This window comes from Podarcis melisellensis (genome assembly GCF_964234715.1).
Source record: "Podarcis melisellensis genome assembly, chromosome: 15".
Lineage (NCBI taxonomy): Eukaryota > Metazoa > Chordata > Lepidosauria > Squamata > Lacertidae > Podarcis > Podarcis melisellensis.
The window spans coordinates 11,748,811-11,762,097 of record NC_138532.1 but is presented as its reverse complement, the minus strand read 5'-3'; the positions used below and the strand labels follow the sequence as shown (position 1 = coordinate 11,762,097).

The following is a 13,287-nucleotide window of genomic DNA, read 5'->3' as shown; positions in this document are numbered from 1 at the left end:
GATTGTTAAAACATTTCTTCCCTGCAATTTCCAGCCATTGGTTATACTCCTGCCCTATGTCGAGAACAAGTCTCCTCTATCTTCTGCACAACAGCCCTTCAGATATCTGAAGCCAGCTTTTTTGTCAGCTGACCTGGCGTTAGGAATTCCTATCTGGTTTTTGTTGTATTTTTTTCCTGTTCTGTTTTTAATGTTCCATAATATAAGCTTACTGGGACAGCCAAAACTGTTATAAATACATCCACACAAAATCCTGGGAATAGTGGATTGTTAAGGATGCTGAGAGTGGTTGTTGTTGTTTGTTGTTGTTTAGTCCTTTAGTTGTGTCTGACTCTTCGTGACCCTATGGACCAGAGCACGCCAGGCACTTCTGTCTTCCACTGCCTCCCGCAGTTTGGTCAAACTCATGCTGGTAGCTTCAAGAAAACTGTCCAACCATCTCATCCTCTGTCATCCCCTCCTCCTTGTGCCCTCAATCTTTCCCAACATCAGGGTCTTTTCCAGAGAGTCTTCTCTTCTCATGAGGTAGCCAAAGTATTGGAGCCTCAGCTTCAGGATCTGTCCTTCCAGTGAGCACTCAGAGCTGATTTCCTTCAGAATTGATATGTTTGATCTTCTTGCAGTCCATGGGACTCTCAAGAGTCTCCTCCAGCACCATAGTTCAAAAGCATCAATTCTTAAGCGATCAGCCTTCTTTATGGTCCAGCTCTCACTTCCATACATCACTACTGTATGGTTAGGAAACCCCTATTCCCACCAGAAAGTTGCAGTTTCCAGAATGGTTTAACCATCAATCTCTCTTCCCAGGGAACTAGGGGAATTGTATATTGAGTGCCATCATTGGGTTGTATCCCGTGCTAGTCCTTCTCATTGATGTTAGTGGGACTAAGGTGAGAGTATGAAATTAAAAATAATAATAATTGCAGTGCAGAGTGCTTCTGCTGAAGGTTCCACAGAGTTAGCCACACGCTTTTCCAGACCCCGCCATTCCATTCCCACAATTTTCCATTTCCTCTGCCAATAAAAACTTGGAGTTTTGTAGCCAGTGAGCATCCTTGGTCCTCTTTGGGCTGGACAGAGTCCAACACCCTGATGTGGATTTTAAATCATTCCGCCCTCTCTCATCACATCAATCATTTGATGAATGGACAGGGGAAGGTAGCTCCCCTGCTCAGCTGATTTGCACTGATCCGCTGAGGAAGGGCTGTGTGCATTTGCACATGCAAGATTGTGCATGAGTGAGTGGGAAGGGCAATTTAGAGAGTGTGAGATAGCCACACCCACTGCTAGCAGGTGGCCCCTTTAAGAGCATGATTATAGGCCACAATTTGGTTTTATACAACCATAACAACGGTAAAAAAAATAAATTGGGGGATAGCCTGTATTCAGACCAATACGGTATATAGCATGCCTTGTTTTCAGCAGGATTACATCACTGTTAACTAATCAAGTTGAAACAGCTTTATTTCCCTGCCACCCACTGATGTTTCCAGAAAGCTAATATAACTCTTTCCCAGAAGGTGTGCTGTTTTGGAACCTGAAAGCATGGAAGAGGTTAAGTTTATTTTGGGGCCTTCCCAAAAGGCCTATCTGAATTACTCATCCCGATTTAGCCCTTTCCACTCCTGCGGAGGCAAAGCTTCCGTGAGAAATGGTTCCTGTTATGTTTGGGGAGCAGCCACAGCTCTAAGGCAGTCATGTGTCCTGTTTTACAGAGGCTAGTCCTCTTTTTCAAAGAGTCCTCTATTTGAAGAGTCAGATTCTGGTTGAAAGAGAAAGGACCGTAAGAAGGGAGACAATCGATTTTGACGTTGCCCATCAACAGTGAGCACCTGGGCAGCAGATAAAACAAGCATGCAGGCCACATGGTCAGAGCAATCTTCCCCACTGTGGTGAGATGGTTGGCATTTCTGCTTGAATTATTTGTTTATTTATTTAAATTATGAACTGCTTGCCACAAAACACCTTTGAAGCAATTTAACAAGGAATACATCATCAGGAAAAAACAACAGCAACCTTATAATAAAAACAATTCTGGGTCTAATACAGGCACAGACTGAGAGGAATGTTAGTAAAGTCGTACCTCGGGTTAAGAACTTAATTCGTTCTGGAGGTCCATTCTTAACCTGAAACTGTTCTTAACCTGAGGTACCACTTTAGCTAATGGGGCCTCTTGCTGCCACCGCGCTGCCAGAGCATGATATCTGTTCTCATCCTGAAGCAAAGTTCTTAACCCGAGGTACTATTTCTGGGTTAGCAGAGTCTGTAACCTGAAGCATCTGTAACCTGAAGCATCTGTAACCCGAGGTACCACTGTAATTGTTTCTAAATGTGTATCTATAGATATAAATTAGCATGTACTGTACAAATGTTATGCTGATTGGTGATATACAATGACTTCTGCCCCCTTCCGCACAATGAGATAAGTGCTTTGCATGCAGAAGGACCCATGTTTAATCTCTAGCATCTCCAACTAAGGTAGGAGGTCAAGTGCCTGATACTCTGGAGAGTTTCTGCTAATTTTAGTCCAGGCTTATCCAAGCTGCTGTTCTCCAGATGTTGCTGGCCACATCTTGCACCAGCCCCATCCAGCATAGCCTCTAATTGGGGATGCTGAGAGTTATGGTCCAAAACCTCTGGAGATCTCCAGATAGACCAAGGGTCTGTCTCAGTATGAGGCATGTTCACCTATACTTTCAACTGCAGCACTTCCAAGTCATTAAAGAGGGAGTCCACATTACAGGGAGACATCCCCTCCCCCCCAAAAAAAAAATTATATCCCATATAAATCCCTGGAAAGAAGGATTGTTGTCAAACAAGTCTAAGAACTGTTTACCAGCTCCATCTGGTACGTAGGCTGAGACCCTAAGTGCCTGCGGACTGTCTCGCCAGAGTGGTGCATGGTCTGGTTATCTCCCGCTTGGACTACTGCAATGCACTCTACGTGGGGCTACCTTTGAAGGTGACTCGGAAACTACAACTAATCCAGAATGCGGCAGCTAGACTGGTGACTGGGAGCGGCCGCCAAGACCATATAACACCGGTCTTGAAAGACCTACATTGGCTCCCAGTACGTTTCCGAGCACAATTCAAAGTGTTGGTGCTGACCTTTAAAGCCCTAAACGGCCTCGGTCCAGTATACCTGAAGGAGCGTCTCCACCCCCATCGTTCTGGCCCCTCGCTGAGGTCCAGCGCCGAGGGCCTTCTGGTGGTTCCCTCATTGCGAGAATCAAAGCTACAGGGAACCAGGCAGAGGGCCTTCTCGGTAGTGGCGCCCGCCCTGTGGAACGCCCTTCCAGCAGATGTCAAAGCGATAAACAACTACCTGACATTCAGAAGACATCTTAAGGCAGCCCTGTTCAGGGAAGTTTTTAACGTGTGATATTTTACTGTATTTTTTGTTTCTATGGAAGCCGCCCAGAGTGGCTGGGGAGGCCCAGCCAGATGGGCGGGGTATAAATAATAAATTATTATTATTATTATTATTATTATTATTATTATTATTATTAGCTCTGGAATGGGAACAGGGCTCCCATAACAACCCTCAGCACCCTAAATAGCCATAGCTTCCCTCAAAGAAACATGGGGAATGTAGTTTGTTAAAGTTCCTGAAAGTTGCAAGGAGATCCCTAATCTCCTCCCAAAGCTACAATCCTCAGAGTGGTTTAACAACAATCCCTCTTCCCAGGGAAATCTGGGATTTGTAGTTCTGGGAGGAGATCAGAGATCTCCTAGCAACTCTCAGGAACTTTAACAAACTACACCATTTTTCTTTGAGGGATGCCATGGCTGTTTAGAGTGGCAGGATACTGCTATAAATGGGGCCTAGCTTAGTTTCACTAACTTCAATGAGTCTATGAGTAGGACTAATGTTGGATACAACCCAATATTGGTGACTCAATATCCAATTCCCCCAGGTTCTCTGGGAAGAGAGATTGATGGTTAAACCATTCTCAAAACTGTAGTTCACCGGTCAGGGGGCAAAGATCTCCTAACCACTACCAGCACCCTTTAATAAATACTGTTCCTGGGATTCTTGGGAGAAACCATGGCTGTGGTATAATGAATGAAATGCAAAGTGCAGGATTTTGTTACCGTTATTGAGACATGGGCTGTTCCAAGCTGCAGTTTGTCCAGGGATCCATTAGATGGCACTTTGAAATTAGCCCAGAAACTACTACAGCCCTTTCATATGATCCTGGTAATATCCTAAAGATGCTTCCTGTCTACATACCTGGTAAAAATGTGGCCCGTCTGCTCCCAAATGCTGCAAGGGGGAGTAAAATATAGGAAGCATGTGTGAGCCATACCCAAAGCATGCATATACTTGCTATGCATTGTGCAAATTCCCACAATTAATATACAGTGGTACCTCGGGTTAAGCACTTAATTCGTTCCGGAGGTCCATTCTTAACCTCAAACTGTTCTTAACCTGAAGCACCACTTTAGCTAATGGGGCCTCCCGCTGCTGCCGTGCCGCCGGAGCACGATTTCTGTTCTCACCCTGAAGCAAAGTTCTTAACCTGAAACACTATTTCTGGGTTAGCGGAGTCTGTAACCTGAAGCATATGTAACCCGAGGTACCACTGTAACTACAAAATTATCATCCTGGCCCAAAAATACTGAGGTGACCAAGTGAGAGCTGGTCATACATCTTAAATTTAAAAGCCTCAGTCCGCATTCACATGATCACTCATAGTCTTTCAGTTGCTTTGGGGTAGCAGTTGCCATTTAAAGATGCATGTTGACATGTACTGCTGCCATGTAAGGCTGTATACACATGACACCTTCGAATCACATTCTTTCCCTGAAAGAATTCTGGGCCCTCTAATTTGTTAGCCCATAATTCTTTGAGGTTTGCATACATCCTATACCTTTAAAGCACATTCAAATCATGTTTTCCTCTCTCAAAGAATTCTGGGCACTGTAGTTTACCCCTCACAGAGTTACAATTCACAGCAACGCTTAACAAACTACAGTGCCCAGAATTCTTTGGTGCAGAGGAATCTGCATTGAATGTGCTTTGAAGGTATAGAGTGTGTTCAGCCTATGGTAGCTTTGGAAGGTGCATGCGTACAGAAAACTTGTGTGAACATGAGACCCCTCTTAGGAAACACAGGCCAGCTGTGAAGTGGTTAGACACTGTAAATCACCCCAACTTTGTTCTGCCAAGCTGAGATGCAGCTAATCCTACAATCCCTTGTGCATAGGAATGACCTCTTTCCCATGTATTAGGCTTGCAAATTAAGGCCCCTGCACTCTATAAGCAATGCTCTGGGCTTTGTTGTATTCTGTTATCAAACACTGGCACAATGGCCTAGTATCAGCAGCAAAGTGCTACATGAGGCACAGGGCATAGCCCGCATTGCGATGGCGCATTGCGATGGCCTGCGACCCTCGATACACGTGACACAACAACCTCCCATTGATTCCAGAAGAAGTCAAATGTGAGAGAATCACATTTCTTCCCTGAAAGTCACATGATCACTCCATTGAGGCGGTTCCATTCCAACCTGTACTTTGCAAAGGCCGATTATTGTATTCAGACGACTAGGGATGGGGGGGGTAGAAATATGGCTCCATTCACATTTAAAAGCAAACCAACCTAATTCGCACTTTCTGAAACAAAAACAGAGCCATCCTTCGAAATGTGCATTTCTCTGAATTTTGCAACGCAGATTTCTGGCCAAGGAATGTGTACAGAAATGCATATAAAAGAGTAGTGTGCATGAAATTGCATATATTAGTGGCAATAACAGACAAATATGCATTTTATCAAGCATCATATAATTGATAATTTCACCAAATTAATTAATTAATTAATATATTGCTATAAACTTGTTATTACAAGATTTCAAGATTTTGCACATGAATATCACTCAGTGCACCTTGCGAACATGGTGCGTGTCATACAGCTATTGTAACTCTGATTAACAATTATCACATCTGCTAGAGCCAAACTTTTACACAGATTCATTCCATTGGAGATAAAATCAATAAAGCAGCCTAAATGTGCCCCCCTAAATGTTTTGAAGCACAACTCCCCATGTTCACCCCCAGCATGTGTTGGCCATGATGACTGGGACTGATGTGAGTTGCAGTCGAAAACATCTGGGGGATCTCAGGGTGGGGGAAGGCTGAACATAAAATGGAAATAAACAAAGCGCTCCATACATTTCCTTTGGAAACTAAAGTGTTACAGCAGCAATCGAGCATGCACAGAGATGGTGTTTTTTGACTGTTTACTCATGCCAACTCATGCCTCTTAATAATAATATAAAAAGATTCTCTAAGCAGTGGACAACTATCATCATTCACACTTCATCTTGCTTATCATGATCAGCCTACAGTTAGGTTGTTTTAGCCTCAGTGTAATTTGCAGCACCATTGAAACACCCAGGTAATTTCTTTCTTTCTTCTAATCATAGGGTGGATCCGGACTAAGCTGAACTTAGTTCTGATTGAAATCAGTTAGCCTTAGATTAGGATAAATCCCATTTATTGCAATGGGAACTACGTTCAACAAACTTAGTTGGGATGCACCCCACACTTTTCAGGGGCTTCCAAGATAGGAATAAACAATGGCAAAAAAGAAAAGAAATCAGTTCATTTGAGAGTTCAGCATCAATGTCCAAAGACAACAGAGAGATGCAACTGTCTTTTCACTGACTTTCAGAGCAGAGCCATGACCTCTGTGTTACTGAATAGTGAATACGAGGTCCTCCCTCCCTCCCTCTAAAAAGTCTTCCCAAGACCTAAAACATAGGTCCAGTCCACATAGCGTAGCTTTATTTTGAACACTGTTATAATGATACAACCTTTTACATTAATGTTCTGCAGTCACAGATTATTCGTTCTGTAGCTGTGCTACTGAGAAATCATTTCTAAAACATGTTTGAAAGTAGTACGACACTTTTGTAAAACTGCACTGAAGTTTGAAATGCAGCCAGCAGTATTCACATTTGGTCTTTTGCCCGGGCAGGTAAGAAAAAGTTAAGAGAATATTGGGTTTTCTGCAAAAAAAAAAAAAAAAGCATAATGGCCAAGCACTCTATCAAAAGCCCTTATGAGCTGGGAGTCAACATAAACATAAACATTTCTATCCCTATCCCATCACATGGCATAAATCCCACTGGGCTGGGCACCATTTCAGTGGGAAAATCTCCTCCACAAAACTCCGCCGAAACTAATAGGGGGCTGAACAAGAGTTCTTCCACAGGAGAGCTTTCTGCTGGATCCCCAATATGTCACTGTTCTTCCTTTGCATGCTTTCCCCCATCTCTCTCCCTGTTTCCCCATCTTATTTCCTTAGTCTCTGCCCCAAAGGCCTTATAATCCATCCCAAATGATGCAGGAAATGGGTGGACGACGACATACCCATAAGTGACATAATAAAAGAAAAACACCACCTTCTCCTCCTCCAGTCATCTTTGGCCGCTCTCTCTCATTCTGGTCTTCCTCGGGTTTCGCTACAAAACTGCTTGCATGCTACAAAAGCACATGTGGTCTCCTTTCGCAAGTGTACACATCCGTGGTGCCACGATAGCCTGCGCACCAACCGCGCCACCGTTCCCAGCGACCGCGGCTTTGACTGACGTTTATTGCAGCAACCCTACAGCTGTCATTATTTCCCCATGGCGCACTTCCTAGGAGGCGCCGATCGCCAGCCCCAGAGCTGAACTCAGACAGGTGGGCCGCAATGCCCACTGGCAAGTCAGCGCAGGCCTATAATCTATAACTTGGTGGTTTGTTTGTTTGTTTGTTTCCCCCTGAAAAGAAAGGTGGGGAGGGGTGTTCTCTTACCTCTTAGCCTGTGCCTCTGCCTAGGCTGGCGGCTGTGGCGAAGCTGCCGCGTCTGCCTGCTGGGCACCTGCGGGGCCTTCCTCGCTTGCTCCGCCAGGCAGGTGCACCGGCATTGGCATGTCTGAGCCCCCCAAACCAAGGGGAGGAAGGCGAAACCCAGCAGGAGAACTTCGGGCAACATCCTGCAGAGGAGAAGGCACCAAGGGGGGAAGATGCTGGCTCCAGGGGGGGAAACAAAGTCCCCTCTAGTAGCATGCAAGGAATCCAAAGAAACTCTTGTCCAGATGCCCAAGAAGCCTTGGGGGCAGGTTGTGCCCCCCTCCTTCCCCTTCTCTCTCTCTCTCTCTCTCTCTGCTTGCGCCTGCACAGCTCTCCCTTCTGCTTAGCCCGAGCCCTCTGTTTGGGAAATTATTTGGAATTAGTTATTAAGCATGTTTTCCAACTGCTTTTGTATTTCCCCCCTTCTTTTTTAACTGGGGGAACAATGGAGGAAGGAAAGCATATAGGCACCATGCTGTGAGCGGGCTGGTCCCCTGAACCATCTGTGACATCAGAAAGCGGGGAGGGCGCATCTCCACTGGGATCTCTCTCACACACTTTTCTCTTCTCCCCCTTACCCAATATTGTGAAGAACTAAATTAAATGATCAACGAAGAAAAGGGAAACATTCTTTGTGGCTTCCTTCTTGAAGGCCAGACATTTCTCATTTTAAAAAAAAACAACCCTATCCCCAACCTTCCTTCCCTCCCTCCCTCCCTCTTTTTTTTTAACCTCTGTGCAAAATGCCTTCTATCTCCCACCCCCCTTTGGGAGAAGGCAAGGAAAAGTTGAGTTCCAGCCATCCTGGCGAGGGGAGATTGACTACATAAAAGAAGGCTCAGTGCTTTGTCTGGGGGGGGGTATGGGTGGAAGGAGTGTTTTCAAACAACATTGACCATCCTCTGATAGATTTAACCGCTTGTCGGCTGCTCCTTTGTCAACCTGGCTGGGGAACTGGGCGTCTTGAAGGGAGCCTGAAACATTTTCATTTGTCACAAGAGGCACAACATGCCCGAGACAGTTACAATTACATTTATTGCACTAGGGCCAATTATTTCATCATTCCATTGCTGAGAATCCAAACATCTCAATTGTTATCACCGTTGCTGATTTTGCACCCTTCTCCTTAAAAAAAAAAGAAAAACAACCACTCGTTTCCTGGGAGGTTCTGGGGTTTTTTTAATGGACTGGAACACATTCAACAAACTAAATTAGCCTAAAGAAATTAATACCCATTTAACTCCCAAATGCACAAACCATCCATCACTCTTACTCCTTATTAACTATGATGCTCTCCCGCCTCATGCCCAACTTAGCACCTCCCAAGTGAGGAAGGTCTTTCTTTCCCACTCCTGGCCGAGCTACCAACACAACAATCCAAGCTGCCTGGTCGTGTTTTACCAGGAGCCAAGCTGAGGGCTCCCATTCCCAGTATAAAACAAGCAAATGTAAGAAGAGCCTCAATGGATTGGACCAAAGATCTATTAGTGCAGCATCCTTTTCCCCACCATTGGCCAAACAGGTGCCTCCGGGAAGCTCACAAGCAAGCCATGGAGGTCATGGTGCTCTCCTGTGCCCCGGACCCACCACAACAAAGTTCCTAACACAGTTCAAACTTTGGATCATTTGCGTCTTGTCTCACCATTGCACTTTGACCGTGGAACTTTTTGGCTTTGTAGCTTTGCCAGAAAGTTAGCAAGCCTTATTTTGTAATAAGCATCTGAGTAGATCTACCAGGTCCTACTCGCTATCTCCAACTCCTCGAAAGATTCCATCAACGGTGTCTCCGAAAAAAATTACACATCACTTGGGAAGACAGGCGAACTAATGCCAGTGTACTGGAAGAAGCAAAGATCACCAGTGTAGAAGCAATGATTCTTCAACATTAACTTCGTTGGACTGGGCATGTTGTGTGGATGCCTGATGATTGTATTCCAGAGCATACTCTATTCCGAAATTAAAAATGGCAAGCGTAATGCTGGTGGTCAACAAAAGAGGTTTAAAGACTTTCTCAAGGCAAATCTAAAAAAAATGTAGTATGAACACTGACAACTGGGAAACACTGGCTTGCAAGCACACCAGTTGGAGAACAGCCTTTACCAAAGGTGTCATGGGCTTTGAAGACACTCAAATTCAGGACGCAAGGGAGAAATGTGCTAGGAGGAAGGCACGCTTGGCAAATCCACACCATCATCAACTCCCACCTGGAAACCAATGTCCCCACTGTGGAAGGACGTGTGGATCCAGAATTGGCCTCCACAGTCACTTACGGACTCATTGTTAAAACCGTGTTTATGGAAGACAATCTTACGAGTGATCGCCAAAGAAGAAGAGATCTACCAGGAGCCAAAGGATGTGCCTTCTCTTTCTCTGCAAAGCTCATAGAGACGCTTCCATGGATACCAATATTCATAGATTTGTTCTTAAAACAGAAGCATGAACCTGCACCTCCTGCACATCTGTCCTCTCTTACTCTTCCTTCTAATTTCACTATTGCATTTTTCTTTTTGCATTCAAGGTCAGTCATGGATTGCAATACCTGAGATAAATGGCTACCAAATCTTCTGGTATTGGATCTTGTGTGCATCCGAGGCTGGAGAGCCAGAAAGCAGTGTTCTTGTTTCAAGGGTTAGGATAAAGGCCCCATTTGCCCACTGTGTGTCCACTAGGTTCTTCTGCTCAAAGGACTTGCATGTGTTTGTGGTGTCATCGGGCAGAAACTGATGGATCCCTCACCTTGCCTATAGGGGATCCTTCATCTCTCTGTGTCCTTCCATTTTCTCACCTTCCTATACTTCCCCATCCTTTTTTCTTTTTCTTGGCTCTGTTTCCATCCCACTTTCAGTCAAGAAAGCTCCCCGAGATAGCTTTCACAAAGTAACATCAGGGTTACTTCCCTCTCTCCAGTACACAGCATTGCTCTGCGGTTGACTGCTCCCTGCCCCTCCAAAATAATAGCAATAATGAAGTTATTCTCGGGTTATTATGGCCATTGCCACTGCCTCTCACTCCATTTCACGCCAAGGATTACTTGCGATTGGGTGGACAGTTACCTGACTGTGCTGCTCGCATTATCTTCCTCTTGAGACTACAGGTTTTTTCACCATCCAAGGACAGGGAGGGAGAGCCAAGTGCAGCCTCTGTGTCTCAGGTAGGGGTAGGGAAGAACTTTGATTCAGTTTGTATTTCAAGGCAACCTTACCTAATTCACACTTCTGAAACAATGCACAAACCGAAACACAGCTTTACTTTGAAAGCCTCTGAATTTTTCAATGCCATTTTCTAGGAAGGTATTGGGCGCAAAAAATGCATATACTAGGTCAAAGTTTGCACATAAATGTGCACATTAATGAAAACAACTTATGAAACAGGCATTCTATTACTGGAGATTGCTTTGCAAAAATGTTATATTAGGCAAAATTGCAAACAGAATTGTGTATTGGGAGAAATTTGCATTAAAATGCTGGTGAATTTCGGGAGGGATTTTTTAAAGAAATTCAAACTGACGTGGAAATATGAGAAACTGAAAGAAACAAAAAATGACAGATGTACTCATTCTTGGCCTCAGGCAAGCTGCTGGCAGTTGACTAAATGGTCAGTGGGCTGGCTATTATATCTTAGGCATATATCTAAAATAACAATGGGTTGAATCTAATCCTGCATAGAGGAGACCCATTGAAATCAATAGAAATGGCTTACTTAGGTCCATTAATTTCAGTGGATCTACTCCAAGTAGACGTTAGTTGGATATGACTTAATAATAATAATAATAATAATAATAATAATAATAATAATAATAATTTGTAAAGTCCTTAGAAGTAAGAGAGCATCTGTCTATGTGTCCTCTCCTATGGAAGCTTCTTCAAGCCAATTGCATGTGATTGCCACCAACAACAAAGTGAAGCATGGATTCTCATTGGTGGACAAGGTTGTTGTTAGTGTGGCTCTGCTGCCATGTCTTTACAGACTACATGTGCTCAAATCCAAGGCCTTGCTCTCTCCTTACAGACTCCGGCTGCCTGATAGATGTGGGAACTATCTTAGACATGAGATGACCTCAGCACTTTCCTTGAGCACAACACCTCCCCAGGCCAGCTGGGGGGGGGTGTCAAGTAGAAAGGTCAACACAAAGGGCAAGTTTCAGCAGCTCCTGGTCATCCCTGGGGACCAGTCAGGATGCAGGCATTTCAAAGAGGCACCCATAAACCCCAATAAAGATTAAGTGCTTTAGCCCTTGTGTTCCTTGGGGTTGTGTCGAGGTCAGTGTAATGACAGCAATAGAGAGATGCCTTAGTCTAGATTTTCTTTCTGCATGCCTTTGTAGATTTTCCCTTTAAGCACAATGTTGAGGATAGCCCAGATATGGTGTAGGTAGCAAGCCAGGAACTTAGCTGGGGATTAAGGCAAAATTCATTTCCCTTTGAATTGAAAGGCAAACTTGCCTAATTCACCCTATCTGAAACACAGAGATCCTAAAAATCTACATTTCTCTGAATTCCACAGGGCTGTTCTCCTGCCTGCCAAGTAGTGCGTACAAAAATGCCTATATTTGAGTAAACTGTGCACAGGAATGCATATATTTCTGAAAACACTTTTTAAAGATGCATTATATTTAGGGGGAAATGGTTTTGCAAATATGCGTGAGTTGCGAAACTGTGGGAGTTGGGGTTTATTTATTTATTTATCTTATCACGTTGTGGATTTGGTGTTGCAAACCACCCCGTGATCCTCAAATGAATGGCGGCATATAAATTTATTAAATAATAATAAAATAAATAGGCAAAATGGCAAACGAGCCCAGGTGCTGCATGTTAGGAGGGATTTGCAGGTCAATGAATTTTCATGAGGACTTTTAAAAAACAATATTCACAAACTCGTGTGGAAATGTGGAGAAGTAACCGTAAGGTTGAGAAGCTAAGGGGTACGGAAATCATTTCCCCCTGCCAGCCATGGGCCTGGTGGGGCCTGTGGAAAATTGGCCCTGTCACAGAAACCCAAGGCCCCTCAGCTGAATTTTCAGCTCCAATTTAAAGCAATCTTCGGACCCCTTTATTGGTGACAACAGAAGAAAAGGCAGGCATGTAGCATTTTACACACAACTGCTCAGTAAGACGTGCTGCTCATCAGGAAAGTATTTAAATGTTGATGGTTATTTTGAGGTAAGAGTTTTGTGAGACTTTCTCTTCCTCCCTGCTACCCAGATTTTATTTGCTATTGCTGCTTCATTGTGTAGCATTCTTCCAGTGCCCTGGCCAATGGATACAACGGCGCTAGAGTAACAAACCCTTGAGGCACTGACTTTGAAACTTTATTAAACTGCTGCGTTCCACATATTGAATAAAATTGTGACTGCAATAATCCACGGGTTTACTTGGAAGCAACTCTGTTGAAGCCAGTGGGAGTGCTTCTGAGGAAACTCCCATGCACCACAAGAATTCATCCACC

The 13,287-nt window shown here is 44.2% G+C and overlaps 1 protein-coding gene across 3 annotated transcripts in view; it reads right to left on the bottom strand.

Annotated features, from left to right (window-relative positions):
* ROBO4 (roundabout guidance receptor 4) overlaps positions 1-8,285 on the bottom strand; it is a 119,688-nt gene extending 111,403 nt beyond the window's left edge. Inside the window, exon 1 of one of the 3 annotated variants that reach the window (XM_081890859.1) lies at positions 7,804-8,285. In XM_081890859.1, the coding sequence (XP_081746985.1) occupies positions 7,804-7,984 (181 nt within the window). In that variant the 5' untranslated portion in view covers positions 7,985-8,285. The remainder of the gene's footprint in view (positions 1-7,803) is intronic. The other 2 variants (XM_081890857.1, XM_081890856.1) reach the window with 2 other exon arrangements.
* Positions 8,286-13,287: the final 5,002 nt, after the last annotated feature.